Genomic DNA, 18,515 nt, shown 5'->3' on the forward strand with positions numbered 1-18,515 from the left:
TCTTCATGGTTTTACATTTCAAACGATCACGTTGCCCTATGTTTGTCTTTCAGTTTTGTGTTTGTTCTTCAATGAAATTAAAACTGTTGAAAAGAAGTACCGGTGGTCAATTTATTGATTTGCTGACGCGTGCAATAAAAACAAGCAAAGTCATCTATTAAGATTTTACTGCACTGCAAACTGAATCAATCCAGTCATATAAACTATAAAACAGCCATACCTGACAGCATTCATACACAAAAAGTAACGGAGCAAATCTTCAAAAGTACTGCGTGCGAGTTGTAATGCCCTCAACTTGTGGATGCAGTGGAGGTGACGTAGGACTCCATAAGAAAGATGGATTCATCTACCTGGTTCTCTGCTGAATCTAACCTGGAGGGGAAACGAACAGGCGTGAGAATTGTAACCAACCGTCACCAGTAGAAAAGGGTGTTGTAGTTTTGTTTTGTGCTCTTACTTGTTGATATGAAGCCGTAAGGCCTCCAGCTGTTGCTTTTCAGTAGCAGTGATCATCTCCTCGACCTCCGTCAGCTGCTCAGGCTCAGCCCCACTGGCCTGGAGAGATGCCAGAATGGCCTCGATTCGCTGGGATTTCTCCAGCAGACGCCTGCCAGTCAAACAGAAAACCAATCAAACATTGATGTGTGACAGTGTGTGTGTGAGCCAGACAGCTCTTAAGACTTCCTCATGTGAAATTATCTCGACTTCCTGGGCATGATGAACTCACTTGCTCTCTTTGGACTCAAACAGGCGTCGCTCTATGAGGTTAGCGACTGTCTGCGAGAGAAAAACGTTAAGACCCAAAACATTACTGAAAGCAAAACCAACCAACATTTAAAGACAACAAAAGCATGTCATATGTAGTCCTCTTCCAACCAGAGCTCTCAAGGCTACGGCGTGTTCATTGTTTTTACCTTGTAGCAGTTCTGAAGCAGCATTCTTGCAGTCGGGAGCTGGTTGACGGTGTAAAGATAGAAAGTACGAGAGGGAGCGAAGTCGGGAGTCTTCGGGATTTCCTGAAGAATAGAAAGAAATGTCATGGCTGTTCAGAGAGAATAAGTAGGAAGATTAAAAGAACAACAGCTGGGGCTGCTCCCGCAAATTTAATGATTTAAAGTGTGTCCATTCAGATTACCAATGTCTCAGTGCAACTGCCAAACGGTCACTTATATTTAATTATTCCTGCGTCATCGTCCACAGACACACACAGAATAAAGAATAAGGCTACGGTCCTTTATCAGTAAGGAATTAAGAATATCTCATTCACTTAGTGCATCTTCAAAAAGTAAGCCAAAATAATTTTCAAAGTAGGTTTTTGGATCCGGTATATTTTTTTTATTACTGCTACGTTGTCGCTCATGTTAATTCACTCAGGAAATTGAAGAGACTTGCTTTGTATATTTACATCCATCACAGTGTTCAGTGTGTCCTCTCTTTTTTTTGCCAAGGCTACAAATCATTTGTGGCAACAGTTCGGAGCGTCTGCTTTGGAAGTTCTTCCACGTTGTGTTGAAGTGTTTTTGCGGGAATCAGGAGGAAAAGCAGTCAACAATCCATCACCCCAAGAATGCATCAATGCAAAGAGGGGCATCGTGAAAGCCTCTTCACATGTCAAGCTCGTACCTGTAGCTGGACCAGGTTCTGTGACAGCAGCGTGTAGAGCATGTCTTTGGCCTCTTTGGCTGGAATCATTGCAAAATCCTCCACCTGCTTCTGCTCCAGGTGACGTTTCCTCAGCAGCAGACGGAAGATGCGCGCTGATCGGGAGCCAAATCTGATAACAGATTAAAAGTGATTAAATAATTATTACCGGGCAATCACATGTATACACGATTAAAAAAAACACACTTACCTCTCCTGTACTACAGACTCAAGCGTGGCTCGAGCCAGATTGGCCAGCGCTGTGTGCAGATCTGAGAAGCGAGTTAAGAAAAGCACCCACGCCTTGTTTTTCATGAATTTAAAATGGTACAAAACGTGCGTGTTGGTTCTTGACAATATGTTCACGAGCCTAAAAAATAAAAAGATACTGACGACGTACATTCCTCCTCCACTCTCACCAGCCTTCCCCACAAACTCCATCTAGGATATGAAAAGGACAAGGAGATCAAAACAAATCTTGCAGATAAAAATGTAAGATTCTAAAATTTGACAGGTTCGTTTCAAAGGTCATACCGGGTCATCAACCAGCAGCGTGAGGTACTGGTCTAAGATGGGTCTGGCTATGTTGTAGCTGGTCGGGAGGGACCTGAAGATCTCGTTGGCTGAGAGAGGCTTTGTACAGGTGGCTGTGGGCGAGGTCGTCACCTCACTCATCCTCAGCATAGTCCTCAATATCTCACTGCTCGTCTGGGTTATTAGGAATCAATTATGTAGAAAGACAATCATTATGACCATAAACAACCATAATAATACCTTTTCCTTGTAAAGCAAACAGGCAGGCAGATATCGGTACAGCAGTGCTGACTAGATTAGAAACAGGCGGAAACAGCTCTCCTGGTTCTGTCTAAAGGGAACAAAATCTCCGACCAACGCCTCTAAAGCTCACTAATTGACATAGTGAATTAGCGAATTTCCCAAAATGACTATTCCTTAAACAATATATTTCAAACAGTCATGAGTAAAACGCTGACCTGATCACACTTGTTGGCGACAGCACTGATGATGGCCTGGTCTCTGAAGTGGAGATGGAACCTCTCAAAATTGACCTGCCAGCTAATCCCTTCATCACCATGAGTCTGAGCATTAGAGACACACAGAGAGAGACGGAGGGTTACAAAAAAGATAAGCAAGGCGTTATATGCAAGGGGCAGGGAAAAGAAGGGGTAATTTGAGTTTTAAAAGCAAAGCAAATGTGTTTAAAGTGTAACTATCATGTTCCAAACACTCACCTGTGAATCCATTCTAGCCTTCTTTGCATTCCTTTGGTCCTCTCCTTCCTCACTGCAGAGTTGGCGTTTGCCTCGCCCGACAAGTGTCATGTGAGGCACCTTGTAACAGTCGGGGAAGCTCTCCGGAGTGGGTGGAGCAGTGCTAACAGGGGCAGCTGGGGTACCAGGGGTCGCTGGAGTGGCACTGCCTGTTGTTCCTGGTTTCACCATCGGGGGGCAGCGCTGAAGAAAGTGGGTCTCCACCAGTTTGGAGAAGGCAGTGGACACTTCACTGTAATCCATGCACCGACCCTCTAGAACAACATGGACAATTTAAATTGCTGTTGTTACTTTTTCGTCATATTCAATCTCTACTTAGATAATAAGATCATAAATTGAGTTTATGTTTTGGTGAATTTTGCTTGATTGACATCCTGCCTGGTTTCCACTAAGGCTGCCATTTGACAAAAATTGGATTTTTATGATTGGATTGGATAACTGCTGAGTGTTGAGTGATAAACCCAAAACTAGGCTTCGAAACATGCCTTCAGAAAACTGATGGAGAAGCTTTTCTGTAGCCTTTGATTAATACAGACACTGAGATACTGACCCTCCATGTTCTGTGTGAGGCGGTCGGCGACGGTCTTAACCGTGCTACTCATGGTCATGTGACCTCTCTGCAGTAACTCCTCTATGATTAGCTCTCCGGTGTCCCCGTACAGGGTTTTGGCAGTGTAGATGTAACGCGGGTATCTCAGAATTCTCAGAATCCGATCACAGCTGGTCCGATACTCTGTTGGGCTCCCTGGTCCTTTACGGCCTGAGCTGAACACACAGGCCCCATGCTGCACGAGCACACACAAGGACTTCTTTACCTACAAGGAGAAAGAAAGGGGAGCAAAGAGGTGCTTTACCCTCACCATTCCCTTCACATGTACACAAAACAATAGTTTGTAAGAGCTATTTATTTGATTTCAGTGTTTACTTATTTCATTCATAAGTAGTATTGTTTAATTATTACAGATGTTTGCTTATTTAGGTTAGATTTTTGTATACATTAAGATAGCCTTTTCTTTTGATTGTCATTTGTTTAGTTTAATTATTTTATTTGTTGTTGTTTAAGTATACTTCGTTTTGTGGTTTGTTTATGAATTGGGGAACACGATATACATATGTCGGAGTAGGCTTCTATCTCCAATAAACAGCACATTTTTGTATAAAAAGACTTGCAAAAGCTGATTGTTGTTTTTTTCTTCATGGTATTGTTTCACTTGTCACGGTGTTAATATAATCAGGTTTCTGGAGCACAAATCTACCAGTCATGGAAAGAGATACTAGGTTTTGCATTTAAACGGATGATGCAAAAAACGACTCGATGTAAACGCACTGTAAATCACGCCTAGAACAGCTTTATAGTCCACCAATGAAACCAGAAAGACTGCTGAACTCTGTTTGAAAATGCTAAAAAACAGTGTGTATAACAGTATATACACAACGTGTAATTATATTTCCATGGTGTGAAGTTGAGAGAGTAACAGCCTTGAAACAGAAAGGGGAGGAGTGGTACCAGGTCCAGTGAGATGCCAGTCTCATGAATGATGGTTCTTAAATTCTGTGCTCCACCTCTGAGCAGGTGTGTTCCCACTTTCTCCACCACTTCTCCAAAATGCTCCCGCAGCAGGAGACCACACAGACGCACCTCCTGGGCAGTCATCTGCACAGAAAAACACATAGAGAGGGAGAAAGGTCTCACATATAGACTCCATACAAACCGTACACTACAATCTATATTAAGCACCTATATTATAAACACAACAATCAATACTCAACACTGTCTATGTGCCTTTTAATACACATTATATACAGTAAACCTGCTAAATATTCCATTTAAAATGTATAAACACAGAAAAGCAGCAAACTCCTTACATTTGAGAAGCTGGAACTGGATGATGTTTTGTCATATTTAATTGAAAAATGACAATTGCAGATTAACTCTCTGTCGAATATTCAACTGATCGTTCCAGCACCAATAAAATACAGCATTTTTGGAGCTTGACCCATACTAACTGAAAGTCAAAATATCTGGGCCTCCTAATGTTAATTTAGCATGCAAAACTCCAACAACTTTATGGAGGTGCTGTACTAAATCACATGAGTGTTTCTTTTAGGCAGGGGTCTCAAACTCCCGGCCCGCGGGCCAAATCCGGCCCGCGACGTCATTTTATGTGGCCCACGAATCCGCAAGCAAAAAAAAAAAAAAGATTTTTTTTTTGTTTTTAATAAAGTTAGACGTGACAATAAAAATATCCCCATAGTCGAAATTATGAAATAGAAAGTCGAAGTTATGAGATAGAAAGTCATAACTATGATAGAAAGTCATAATTCTGAGATAGAAAGTGAAAATGATGAGATACTTAAACACAGGCACAGAAGCAGCTCTTTGGCTGGTTACTCGACACTTGACATGGAAATGTATTGTGAGTATATTGAAGACTACTTTAAACGTTGCTTTAAAAACACATGAAATACTTCATGATTGTGCAAATGCACCCTTGAAAGGATTGTAAGCTTTGAACAAAGTTAATGTAATAACTTGTGTTTGATATTTGTCTTTGATATTTTCAATAATAGTTTGATCTTTGATAGAGTAATGTGGGTTTCTTAACCCTCAATTAAAAGGATTTAAGTTGTAACAGAAATGTGCTTAAATATATTTTTACATTATATAACTGCATGTACAATATTTTTACACTTGAATAAACAATAATAAAATGCAGAGACAGTTATTTACCAATATGTTAGGAGTAGTTACATTTACACAGTCTTACATTTACAACCGGCCCTTTGAGGGCGACCGCGATGCTGATGTGGCCCGGAGTGAAAATGAGTTTGAGACCCCTGCTTTAAAGGCATCAACTATGATTAAGAGACTTGTTTGGACGACGAAACTTGGTCACTTCTCTAAGAAAAAGTTACCAGCATTCCTGAGTTCAACTCCCCATAATTACATTGTCTAATTTAGTCTATTAAATTAATGTATTGCTTGATACTGTACAGAAACGCCTCCTTGGTAGTGTAACGTTAGGAATAAATGTCAGTGTTTGTCAAAACGCAACACAATAACAATACAAACAGTACTACTGTCAGACTCGTTTAAAAACACAAGAAGCAAGTAACCTTATTTCACACGGTTCCAGTGAACGTAGCTGCACAGGTAGCAATGCAACAGCAACACTTTACATACTAGCTAAGTTAGCTAGTTCACGGCTAATATTTACATTATGTCATCCGAAAAGTCAGATATTTTTCACAAACCTTTCCCACAGACAAGCTTCAGTACACAGGGAACACCTTGCCTTAAGCATCCCACTGAAAGTCAACCGGACACACGAGCTTTCTCGCAGACAACACACGAGCACTTCCGGTATTCAGCTCTGTTCGTTTGGATTTGATCCGCGGTGCCGCGGTGCATGCTGGGCTGGAGGCGGACAGCTGTCTTCAGTTCGTGGAGGACCGACGTCAGTGTTTGTGCTGGTCCGGGGAAGATGGCGGAGGCTGCGGCTGTTCCACCGCATCGGTTTTTCTGTCACTGTTGTAAGGGAGAAGTGAACCCTAAACTCCCGGTAAGGCAGATGTATTTCTTTGTTTGCCTGTCGTACTCTCTTGTGCAAAATGTGCGGTTGACAAGTCAACCTTTTTTCCCGAAATGCCGTTTGTTTCGCTTGCTCGCTACAGCTAAACACTAGCTAGCATTCAGCCGCGTTTGTTGTTGTTAACTCTCAATAAAACTCGTGACACTCCAAACGTGTTGTCAAAAAACAGGCAATCAAAAGAAGATATCGATATTTGTCAGGCTAGCCTGTTTAAGACAGTTAAAGCACTGTGCTTGACGCCTCGCTTTGACAGCTTGTGGATGTTGTGTTTTGATCAGAACAACAGAAACAGCTGAGAGAAGAAGCTCTATGGTCTTCTTGTTTTATTGTATACACGGTATTAACATTAGCGGTCTGATATTAGGGTTACTTTCGGTTCCAGGGTTGTTTCTGTTAAACACACTTGACAGGAGGAGTTGGGGAATTTTCAGGAACATAAACACGTCGTTTTCCGTTATAAAGTGAAAAGTGAGAGTAATGTCTAGACGCTGACATGGTCCACATGTTGACAGGCCTTTGCTAACCTCAGCATATATTACACATGCATGTCCTACGTATTTGTTAGGGTTCTCTGTTTACACCCAGTCGCCAGTTTATTAGGTACACCTAGCGTTAGCTCAAACTAAACCCGAGGTTCATGAAGGTTATAATGGTTTAAACTGTTTTAAAAAGGTGTTCAGTTCAATTTATTGGTTTATTTTTGGAAGCTTCTGTTTTCAGTCTGACTTATAATGTGTTAAATTGACTAGAGCTGAAATTATTAGTTTATTAATAGATAAGGAGACAATATTGATAACTTATTAATGATGCAAGTCATTCAGTAAAATGCAAACATGTTTCTAGTCTCGAATGTTGCGATATGGTTTTCATAGTCTTATGACAGTAAAATTCATATATTTCGGTTTAGTCTGTTAGTTACAAGCTATTTTTCGATATCGTTATTACACTGACCAAATGATTTATCCATTAAAGCAGGGGTCTTCAACGTCTTTCAGGCCAAGGACCCCCAAACTGATAGAGATGGAGCAGGGACCACCGACTACATATACTATTGTATAAAAATTGTTTTATATTAAATGGGCCTAGTACCGTGTATAAACATACCTCTTTGTTGTGTATTCAATACTAAGCTATTCAAATAATACACAGGTTCATGTTTTTACTTTAAACGTGTACAGTGAGTAGGGCGGCCGTGCCGCTGCCTTTTATAAGCACACCTTGTCAGCTGATACCAATGTCAATAGCATGATAATCATGCATACAAGCTATTCAAATTGATTGAATGTGGATACGAAAAATGAGTGATGGCCTATTAGTGCCACTGCCATGCATAAACATACCTGTTATCTTTCATACAATCCGGAACTATTAAAATAATGGACAGATTCATGTTTGGAGAAGAAAAAAAAAATTAATTTTTAAAGTTTTTTTTTTATTATTATTGTCTAATCAACCAAAATTTTCACGGACCCCCTGTTGAAGAACTCTGCATTAAAGGATCAAATAATTGGTATATTAACTGAATATGAAAGTAGGTGTTGACCAAATGTGTAACAGTTTTGCTGAGTCTATCTTGATTGATATAAATGAGGTGAACAAAAAGTACCTAATAAACGGGCATTGTCTCTGTGGCAGTGACTCAGTCCACCAGATTAGCATACCAGATATGCTGTCCGCTGAATCCATATTTTTATGGTATGTTTGAGGGTAATTCCAGCCTGCCCCGTCATTGACTCTAAACTGGTTTGCTTTTCTCAAGAACACTCAATCCTGTGGCATGTCGTCACTGAGCCAACTTTCTGCAACACCCACACACTACTACAGTATATCCCAAAGAGTTGTGGATCCATTTATGCAACATATGATAACCTGTCTATGAGCAAATTACACACACTGACCAGCTTTTGCTTACTGCGGGGTTTTTCAACCGATTCGAGACATGACTATAGTTTTACATCCCCAAATGTTTGTAAACTAAGCTAATGCAGGATGTTATATCGTCATGTGAGCATGGTATTCTATTGTTCTCTGTTTTCAAATGCATTCAGTGAGCTCCAACTACAACTGAGTTAAAATGTGTAATATATGTTTTTGACCTACTTTTTCCATCAACAGTTTACATAAACATATCGGTCTAATCACTTCTTCTTCTTTATATTAAAAGACCCGACTTCAGTCCTGTTCCCATAGTCGGGGATTCCCTCTCTTACACTCGAGACAACATATGATCCAGCTGTACAAGCTAGCAGTTGTTTCACATTCTATTTTAGTGGCTTCTATAACGCGCACACACACGCGCACGCACACGCACACACGTTAGGTGTGGTTGGCAGACCAGCTCTACCTCTTGGGCTACATTCATAAAACAGCGTCATACAAATCTGATATTATTCTTGCGAAGACAAACTGATTAAGTTTTGTTTTGTTGATCAAACCGGTCTGCATAATGTCTTTACTCTTTTTTATGATTCCCTTCAAATACTTTTTCTTGGCATCAATATATCACAATTTGGCAAATACTATGGAGATATTTATTTTTAAAAATCCATCTATGTTCATTCCTCGTGCACGACACCAGACATCACATGTGTACAAAAGCCTCAACCATGAATTTCTTGTTCTTTTAATAAATATTTTCTTGTAATCATTCCTTTGGATAACAAAATCATACGCGATCATATCATCACAAATTGATTTTACTAAAGTAGAGCAGAAAAATGATGTAATAAATACCGTAATCAACTTATTGTCGCTCGACAGACGATGAATCCGCAACTACTTTGAGAATCAATTATTCATTTCAATCATTTTTAAAACAGAAAAAGCTGATTTTCTCCATTTATAATTGTCTACTGAATATCTTTGGGTTGTGGACTGTTGGTCGAACAAGAGACATTTGAAAATGTCACCTTGGTTTCTACAAAAATGTAATGTGCATATTTTTTCTTTCCACTGCGACTCAATCTTTGTCGTAAATGTATTTCAGGAGTATATCTGTCCAAGATGTGATTCAGGATTCATAGAGGAAGTAACAGAAGATTCCAGGTGAGACATTTATTATTTTAGGAATCTACCTCATTCTCACTGTTAGTCTGGAACAAAAGCAGCAACATGAGCTGTTTTCATGTTGCTATTAACAAGAAGCCAGATGTTGTACTGTAGAAACGTGTAGGCTTATCATGCAGTTCTGTCCCAGGCTAGCACTAAACCTGAACATGTGTATAGGGTTCAGTGGACGTTGCTAATAAAGTGTATTTTGTCCCTTTGTGTGCGGTTTCCCTCAGTCTCCTAGAGGGTGTCGCTAACGGGATAGATGACGCAGCCACACAATTTGCAGAGGTAGAAGCTGACTTGACGGATTTCGGAGAGAATTGGGTGGGGAAGTGGGCAAAGAGAATTGATTGCAATCATTTATGTGTTTAATTAACTTGTTCTTCTTTCCCTGCCCTGTTCTTGACTCAACTTTCTGTTTTTATTCCTCTTTTCCCATTGTCCCTCCTGCTTTCCGATCCTTAATCCCACTTTCTGTCTGAAAATCTCTTTCTTCAACCCCTTACCCGTCTCCTCCCACCATCCCTGTAGCTATGGCACCTGTTGTTACTGGAGCGGCCATTTACAGCAGACAGCGACACACCTGACTCAGAACCTCGGCTCCCCGGAGGGCGCTTGGGGGGTCTCAGTGACCTAGGGGGTTTGGGAGGGGGACCAATCGGGGGGTCAGTCCCAGCAGGCCTAGGGGGACCTATGGGGGGTCTACTAGGAGCCGGGGATCACTGGGGACCAGGACGTCCCCCTCGCCTGCACAGCCAGAGGAGATACCGGTCCAGAGGCAGCAGTAGACCAGACCGCTCGCCTGCTGTTGAGGGGTGTGTAAAGTTCAGTCTTCCTTACCATCGTCGATAAACGACAGTGCTATTTATGCTCCAATACTATCTACTCTTGTTTTGGTGAGGACATTAACAGTTATGTATTTTCTCTCTGTTTCTCAGGATTGTACAACAGTTCCTCGCCGGCCTCTTTGCCAACTCTGGGGTCCCTGGCTCACCCCCCCTCTCATGGTAAGATGACATTACGGTAGCGGCACAGTGTAAGTGCTATTTCTTATCAACTTGTGGTGTCTGACTCTCCCAGGACAGGGATGCTGCACTCTAACCCGGGGGATTACGCCTGGGGACAGGGAGGGTTAGACGCCGTCATAACACAGGTAAACCAAACTAAATAGAACTTTTTTGTCCCGGTCACCTTTCAATTTCTCTGCAGTTTACTAATGTGTTTGCGTGTGTAGTTACTAGGTCAGTTGGAGAACACAGGACCTCCTCCAGCAGAGAAAGAGAAGATCTCTTCTCTCCCAACTGTCAATATCTCTCAGGAACAAGCAGGTCTGTAATTCCTTATTTTCCTATTTTCTCAAGTACAAATTGCAATATTGTTCATGGACATGACTGTACCTGTGGATGCAATAACTGTATTTAAACAATTATCTAAATGCACACCTTGGGTTGGACCAGCTGTTTGTGAATCTATTAAGTCTGTATGAAAAGGCACACTAACTAATGGCTTATATATGCATACAAAGGGACTACTAATAAAATCCTAATAACAGCTGTCATCATGTGAATACATGTTTATTTGTTCAGAAGGCTGAGCAGCACTTAGATACAGCATAAAAAGGCTGCTGCTGCCAAGAGAAGCTGCTGAAACTGTCCGTTTAGAACGAAAAATCCATTAACCTTGAGTATCAATGTGTTCCCTCCATTACTTTTCGATTTTTATTCTTGACTTCCTCTTCGATGTATACGGTCATATTTTACTACGTACTTTGCTTTAACTGTGTCCAATAGCTGACTTCTTTAGGAGTCAGGCCTTTACCCTTTTCTATAATTGTTTTTAGTAATTAGTAAAAACCATGTGTGGTACTGCTTTACTGCTGAAGAACTGATCTGTAGCAAGTCATTAAGTCACTGATGATTAACACTAGAAACCACGAGGGTATTGATAAAACATATCTATCTCCACTCCTGTAGACTGCTGTATGGAATGTCCAGTGTGCAAAGAGGACTTCGCAGTGGGAGAGCCAGTCAGACAGCTACCCTGTAACCACTTCTTTCATTCAGACTGTATAGTACCATGGCTGGAAATGGTGAGTCATGACAAAGAGGGTTTAACAAACTCACAAAATAGATCTGACATGTGATACCGTATATGAGATTCACAGCGCTCGGGCATTAAGTATTAAGAGACCTAAAGGTAATTTGAACAAATGCTTTGGGCGGCCCAAAGTTGCTCAAAATAAACAAGAAACATTGCTGCCCGGTGCAACTGAGTGGCTCATTTACGTGTTCATAATAGTTTTCGGACAACGGCGGTTAATTGCACAGGGGAATAAGCTGTGTGAGACAGGAAATACTTGTTAGTTAATTGGATCAGTTTATTTATTTAAATGGCAGACCAGACAGAGGAGACTAAAATAATGAGTCAACTTCTGGAAAACTCCCGCCTAAAGCTAACGTTGTCTTTGTTCTGTTCTGTGGCCACTCAGCATGACACATGTCCAGTGTGTAGGAAGAGTTTGAACGGAGAAGACAGCAGCAGCCAGCCCCCATCAGAGTCCCCCACCCTCTCCATGGACCCCCGCACACAGGAGAGATGGTCCTTCTGAGACGCCCACCTGTCTCATCCCTCGGTTCTCCTCGCCTCCATCCAACAACACACCGAGAAGACAAAGCGCTTATCACTTTCCTCTCTGTCTTAATCATCTCAGTCTGATGTTTTTTTGTACTTTCATTTTCTATTTTAACGCCTTTCTCCTCAACCTACCATACAGATACCCGTACAGACGTCTTAACAGTCAGTTGAGGTCTGGGAGATCTCTTCTTTTTTTCGCCTCATAAAAACCAGCCTAGATTGATGATGATCAAGCCTATGTCTTCTCTACTTCCACCTCGAAAGCAAACGCCATCCGTCTTGAAATGCACTGCTGCAATACACTATTGTGGGGAAATTCCAGACTTTACATCACATCATGCCCTCTTTACTCATCAGAAAATTTGCTAAATCCTGCAGCTGAGCCCTATACGGCAGATGGTAATACTGTAGGGGTTACCTTCGCTCGTTTATCATTTACAGGGCCTGGACTCAACATGAACACCTATCGCCCTGCAATAAATGTTATGTTTATGAAGGGTATAATGATACATTTTTGTTGAGATGATCTTGATTGAACTCTTATTATTTATTCTGGCGGTGTTTTATTGGATTGCATCGTAAAAGGTGTTCATGTTATTGTGTCCACTCTGAAGTGTACTTCAATAAACTTTTTTTTTTAGGAATCATGTTGAATCGCTGCTGTTTAACGGCCCCAAATGGAAGCTGTGACATCGAATGAGAGCAAGTGATTCCTTACACCTTTTGGGGGGGAGAAAATTGAATATACCACTAAGGGAATCGAATTGGCCCTTTATCCAGTCATTTAGATTAATAGTCCTGGTGTATATATTTACAGATGGCATCCCTCTGTCTGATTCCTCAGTTTGACATTTACATTTTTTTATCACTTGATGTAAATAATTTTAGTCCAACTTATGGTTTGCAAAGGAAAAAAAAAAAACATTGAGAATGTTGACACAAATGTGAAATTACCTGGTTATCAAACTGTATATTATATATATGAAAAAATGTCTGTATTAATAAATTACAAAAAAATGGTCGTAGTTGATTTTCATTCTCATTATATACGGTATATGTTCTCAAACCTGAGTGACTGCACCCAAAAATACTTAAACCGTGTGATATTTTCAAACAATTTATGCTTTATTTTAAACAGCAACAGAAGGCATTTCTGTACATTATTTATATGATTTCTTGGTGATTGCGAGGACACTTGAAGCATCTTGTTAGCTGGAAATCAAGGCAGTAGTTTTGGCACAGGTCAGTCAGGTGAACTGTTACATTCAGGTTCCCAATAGGAATCGCTGCATTTTAGGCTTTTGAAGGAAAATCGAATGAAGTTATTCATGTTTGAGGTTATTTTAAGTGACTACTGAATTACTAAAGCTGTGCAGAAAAGCACAGCAGATTATGAAAACCTGTGTGAGTGGCTTCATAGAGACAACGCATTCAGAGTAATAGGTTTTCAACATGAAATGTGCATAAAACATGAGTAATGTGGTCGAGGTGTATGTGAACTTGTATTAATGATCAGTGTGTGTTCCAAGCCAGTGTGAGCAATGAATAAGCTGGTGCGGTGGAGGCGATGTAGCCCACAGCCAGATCGCCGACTTCAAACTGGATCACTGACGGTGACCTACAAATGGGCCGCACAAATAATCGAAATTTTAACGCAATCGTAATATGGCCGACTGCAATTTTCAAACCGCAGGAGGAATAATATTAGTTAAAAGGAGTTTTATCATATTCTACAGACCTAAACAACATCTTTGTTTGGTACATATCTACGCAAATATTCCCTTCATTCCCTCTAATATTACAATCACAATGCAATATCTATTTCCATAAAAATAATGGCAATTACATATTTTGTTCAACATCGTTAAGTACACGGTTTAGTACAATGAATTTCCTGTCATTTGCACATACAAACATTTCACATACCTGTTGAGTATGATGAGCACGACTGATCCATCTGGTCTGGTAAAAGCAGAGTATTCCAGCTCTGTTTCCTGACTGGCGGACACGCCCATTCTCTGAGACCCTTCCCACAGGAACTTACTGTCGAAAAAGGAAGCTCTCATTAGACCTTGTAACGATGGAACAGGTGAAAAAGATCATGTGGGAGCCCGTTTAATACCTGTAGTGGGCCATGCTGTAGAAGTGTGGCTGCTTGTAGAAGACATCCCGCTTTGCATCCACTATAACAGGGCTGTCCACAAAGTTTTTAACCCAGTTTGGCCCACCAGTCTGGTCCAATGCCAGGTTCCAGTCAGTCCAACCCACCACATAATGATTTAAGTCCTGCCGTGGGGGGAAAACACTTACAGTTCAGCATCTAGTCTGTGCCTAGGTGTCAGCATCTAGGTGTCGTTTTGTTCAGGACAGCACATCTACATAAACAAATCCCTCCTGATTCTCAAGATGTCTCGAGTCTGAATGCGGTCATGCAACATAGATAGAACGGAGGGAGTCCAATTTCATTTGCGAGAGCGAGTGAAGAAAGAAAACACCAGTTCCAGCATGCTTTGACGGCCTGCGGGTAATTTCTAAAGACTGTGTGCAGCAACTTGTAAACCTGCGCTGCAGCATCGCCGGAGGTGATTCAGCTTTCAGGAACAGCTCACAGCTTGTCAAATCTGTCACAGTGGATGTGACTGAACAAGCCTCATGCAACAGATAAGATGATCTTACCCCTATTATGTCATGCGCGTACTCTTCCGCTCTGTCCCAGCTACCCAGCTTCACCCCTTTGTCTAGTGGGCTCCAGCCAGAACAAGCCTCTGTGCCAAACAGGTAATACTCTGGGTAGAGATGATGGATGACTCCCAGGCTTATCTCTGCCGGGACGAGGCTGTCCATGTACCAGTGAACCGCCACGCCATGAATGAACCTTCCTGCATGAATGTCATGTAGGACCTGGAGGGAAAAGTAAAAAAAATTAATTTAAAAAACACCTAAAATGCATGCAGGAAGAGGGCGACGTCCTCCCCTTTCAGGATATCTGCAGGTACTGTAAAGTCATAAACACATTGCATTTAGTTTCTTCCTCATAAAGAGTATTTATTTCTTCTCTTGCCTGCTGAAGAAGGTAATGTCAGGTAAATATTATTTTATGTGATGGAGTGGATTGTGCGCTACAGTAGCTCACTCTGGGCAAGTGTCAATTTTAGCAACAACATAAAGGAACGTAAATTGATTTTGAATTGGTTAATCCATCACTACGTTTCATGCTGCTCATTGGGTCCAGGCTGCAATAAAGTTATTGATTATAACATTAAGAATTATTATTATATATTGCGGGTAACAACTCAAAAGTGTAATATAATAATACATTTTTAAATAGTGTTCTTTGTGCCAATAAAAAGTATTAAATTGAACCTGCAGAAATAAAGTTTTTGACAGAGCCTTGTTTAATCTTGTCCTTGACTCTTGTGGCATTAAACAAAACTCGAGCTGCAAAGATTGATCGATTAGTTGTCAACTATTAAATCAATTGCTAACTATTTTGATATTCGATTAGGTAGTTTGAACATTTTTTTAAGAAAAATTCAAATGTAAATTCTCTGATTCCAGCTGCTCGGTTCTCTTCTGCTCTGTGACGGTAAACTGAACATATTTGAGTTGTGGACAAAACAAGACATTTAAGAATTTCCTCCTGAGGCTGCGGGAAACTCTGATCATTTTTCAACACGAGCATTTATCTCACCATAATCGATAAAATAATCAACAATGAAAATAATCCTTAGTTGCAGCCCTGATGAACCACAAAACAAACCCCTTCTTCAGGTTGATTCCTACCTTAATCCAAAATTAAAGAGTAAATAAAAGTCCTTTATTCCTGCAGCTGGACCCAACATCTTCGTTATTGTGATGAATGTATCTGAGTTACATCATATTAAGTTATCATGTTAAGATGTTTTGGTATTGTTGAATACATTTTATTTTCTTGCACTGATTTATGTTAAAAATAATTTATTTTTTTTGCCTGGTACTGAAGAGTAGCCCCAGGTAGAACAAAGTTGACCATGACTTTACCCACTATATCTCTCCGTCCTTGGACTCACCACTTTGGCCCAGTGAGGCAGCAGCAGGCGGCTGTCATCCAGGATGAGGACGTGTGTGCGTGGGTGTGAAGAAGCATGCAGAGCAGGGCCCAGGTCCAGAGCCACCCAGTCCCTCTGCTCCTCAGGAGTGAAGCCAAGAGCCTGGAAACTGCAGTTAGAAACTTCTCAGTCTGTTGTGCAATTCATGATCCATGGTGATGGTTCATTATTTGCAATATAATGTGAGGAGAGACCTGTAGTTTGTCATCTGTCCTGCAGAGGGCTCATTCCCTGTCGTCAAAGCCCAGAAGGTCAAGTTATATTTAGCATATTCCTCAAGGAACCTGAGAGGAAAGGAAAAAAAAAAAAAAGAAGCAACCATCAGAATAATTTCCCCTTGTCGGAAGCATTACCAACATGTGACATTGCATTAAGGTTAAAGCCCCCACATGGCACCTGATATAGTACTGAGCCCAGGTTTTGTGCTCCTTGCCCCCAGGCTGGCCCTTCAGGGAGCCCTTTCCTATGAGAGCACCGTTAGTTTTCATCCAGGCGGGGGCGCTCCAGGCGCTGGCCAGCAGAGACAGGGGGCGAGGAGACAAGGCCTGAGCACGCTGCAGGAGAGGGATCTGATCGGAAGAAGAGGAGAGATTAGAGCTATGGAGAGATGGACGTGTGTTTGTGAGAGGAGGAGGAGACGAGAGGGACCTTCATGTTGACGTCCTCGGGGGCCAGTGTGAAATTGTCCAGGTTGTAGTCTCCAGGTGTGTCAGCATACGTGTACAGACGGGTGGAGAAGTCACAGCTGGCCATGGGGACACGCACCACGCTGTAGCCGATACCTGCCAGAGACACAGCAAAATAAATCAGATTTTTATGAGGATTCATCTTTGTTTTGAGCACATAAGAAATATTAGCAGTTGATCCCAGAATATATCTATATATTTTATGGTATTGCGTTTTATATTCACCAATTTCTATTCTCCAAATTGATCATTATCGTCCTTATACGTAGACGACGTGGATGCGGATGGTGATTCGGTTGATGTGGGAAACAAACTAACATAGACATATAATTTTACAAATTTCCCCTGGGGATGAGTAAAGTACCTATCTATCCATCGAGACACCTCTCGCAGAACGCGTGAAATGTATTTTCATTGTGTTGAAGCAGGGCAACACTGGTTGCAAAGTGTTTTTACATGAAAAATAAAGAAACAAGAATAACAAATGCGTATCTTATCCCTGGAATTCATGGCCACGTTATGCTTTTCTGACCCGACACCCTACTGTTGCACACAGGAGATTCCTTTCACTGAGTGTACCTTCGGGGGAGAAGTACTGACGCAGCAGCTGGTCCTGTGCACCAGCAGAAAGAGACAGGATGTTAATGGCCGCTGCGTCCGTCATTGCTCCACCGAACCCCCTGATCTTCTGGTACTTCTGGTAGGGGACGATCGTCAACCTGAGGCCTGAGAGGAGACGCATAAAGAGATGAGACGGATGCTCCAACAGCACAGACTGCTGCAGCTAAAGCCCACATCATCCCTCACCTGCACCGGTGCTGTTCACCTGGACCGGACCCCGGCCCGCCTTCAGTCTGCTGCCGGCCCTGCTGGTCAGGTAGGAGGAGTACTGGCCCAGTGGAGGCAAAGTGAGTGACCCAACACTGTCACAGTAGGTTGAGTTACACTCACACACCACAGAGTCATGGCCAAAGTTTCTGGCAACACATTCATTGCTTCCTGGAATGGAGAAGAAGTCACAGCAACATGGCTTTCTGTCTGTACTGGTGAACAGAAGCTGTATGATTGCATGCAAGCGAGAGGATACAAAGCATTGGGACAACCTGTGCAGTGTTACCTGTAGAGAGGGTCACTTCCGCCTTGAGGAAAACTAGTGCCAAAAGCACAGATGATGGCGACAACGCCATTTTATCTAGAAACAAACATCTAAATTAGGCTAAATAGTTCAAATTCGATAAAACACGGATTGAATCAGTGTCCCGGAAGCACTTCAACCTGTAAAACACGAGTGAATAAAGAGCCAGCTGCTGCGATCAGCTGATACACACACACGTTATTGTCACGTCATTCAGATCACTGAAGAGATGTTCTCACCTCAGAGGACGCGGACAGAAACGCTGTCATGTCCCGCGGGTTGATTTTAAAAATATTCACACTCGGCCGTCACTTTAACTTTGACCAATCTGCCATACCAGCGCTTCCTCTATCACCACCACTATGTTTAGGCGATCAAAAGTCACGTGACCTTGTAAA

The 18,515-nt window shown here is 41.7% G+C and overlaps 3 protein-coding genes across 5 annotated transcripts; 1 reads left to right on the plus strand and 2 right to left on the minus strand.

The window, feature by feature from the left end:
• Window positions 1–235: 235 nt before the first annotated feature.
• Window positions 236–6,314, minus strand: polr3c (polymerase (RNA) III (DNA directed) polypeptide C). Of its 2 annotated transcripts, XM_079275734.1 has the most exons (13): window positions 6,186–6,314; window positions 4,438–4,584; window positions 3,481–3,745; window positions 2,892–3,184; window positions 2,634–2,738; window positions 2,176–2,349; window positions 2,031–2,082; window positions 1,853–1,913; window positions 1,624–1,774; window positions 915–1,016; window positions 728–777; window positions 458–607; window positions 236–372 (listed from the first exon to the last, which is right to left on the minus strand). In XM_079275734.1, the coding sequence occupies exons 2-13, from the start codon at window positions 4,582–4,584 to the stop codon at window positions 291–293; spliced, it is 1,632 nt and encodes a 543-aa protein (XP_079131860.1). In that variant the 5' UTR covers window positions 6,186–6,314; the 3' UTR covers window positions 236–290. The 2 variants fall into 2 exon arrangements, with proteins under 2 accessions (XP_079131860.1, XP_079131861.1); XM_079275735.1 differs by lacking the exon at window positions 3,481–3,745 and having other exon boundaries at window positions 4,494–4,584.
• A 26-nt stretch (window positions 6,315–6,340) lies between these two features.
• On the plus strand, window positions 6,341–13,229 carry rnf115a (ring finger protein 115a; the record flags this gene model as incomplete). 2 transcript variants are annotated; one of them, XM_079274866.1, is made up of 9 exons in its annotated part: window positions 6,341–6,493; window positions 9,510–9,568; window positions 9,808–9,862; window positions 10,106–10,389; window positions 10,513–10,581; window positions 10,655–10,727; window positions 10,809–10,902; window positions 11,548–11,663; window positions 12,063–13,229. In XM_079274866.1, the coding sequence occupies 9 exons, from the start codon at window positions 6,341–6,343 to the stop codon at window positions 12,180–12,182; spliced, it is 1,023 nt and encodes a 340-aa protein (XP_079130992.1). In that variant the 3' UTR covers window positions 12,183–13,229. The 2 variants fall into 2 exon arrangements, with proteins under 2 accessions (XP_079130992.1, XP_079130993.1); XM_079274867.1 differs by having other exon boundaries at window positions 6,408–6,493; window positions 9,808–9,898.
• Window positions 13,230–13,336: 107 nt separating this feature from the next.
• On the minus strand, window positions 13,337–18,488 carry gba1 (glucosylceramidase beta 1). Its single transcript, XM_079275401.1, has 12 exons — window positions 18,357–18,488; window positions 18,100–18,174; window positions 17,790–17,981; window positions 17,562–17,708; window positions 16,945–17,078; window positions 16,693–16,865; window positions 16,491–16,580; window positions 16,258–16,405; window positions 14,885–15,109; window positions 14,331–14,494; window positions 14,135–14,251; window positions 13,337–13,826 (listed from the first exon to the last, which is right to left on the minus strand). The coding sequence occupies exons 2-12, from the start codon at window positions 18,167–18,169 to the stop codon at window positions 13,721–13,723; spliced, it is 1,566 nt and encodes a 521-aa protein (XP_079131527.1). The 5' UTR covers window positions 18,170–18,174; window positions 18,357–18,488; the 3' UTR covers window positions 13,337–13,720.
• Between the last annotated feature and the right edge of the window lie 27 nt (window positions 18,489–18,515).

Source organism: Melanostigma gelatinosum, assembly GCF_949748355.1.
Source record: "Melanostigma gelatinosum genome assembly, chromosome: 9".
Classification (NCBI taxonomy): domain Eukaryota; kingdom Metazoa; phylum Chordata; class Actinopteri; order Perciformes; family Zoarcidae; genus Melanostigma; species Melanostigma gelatinosum.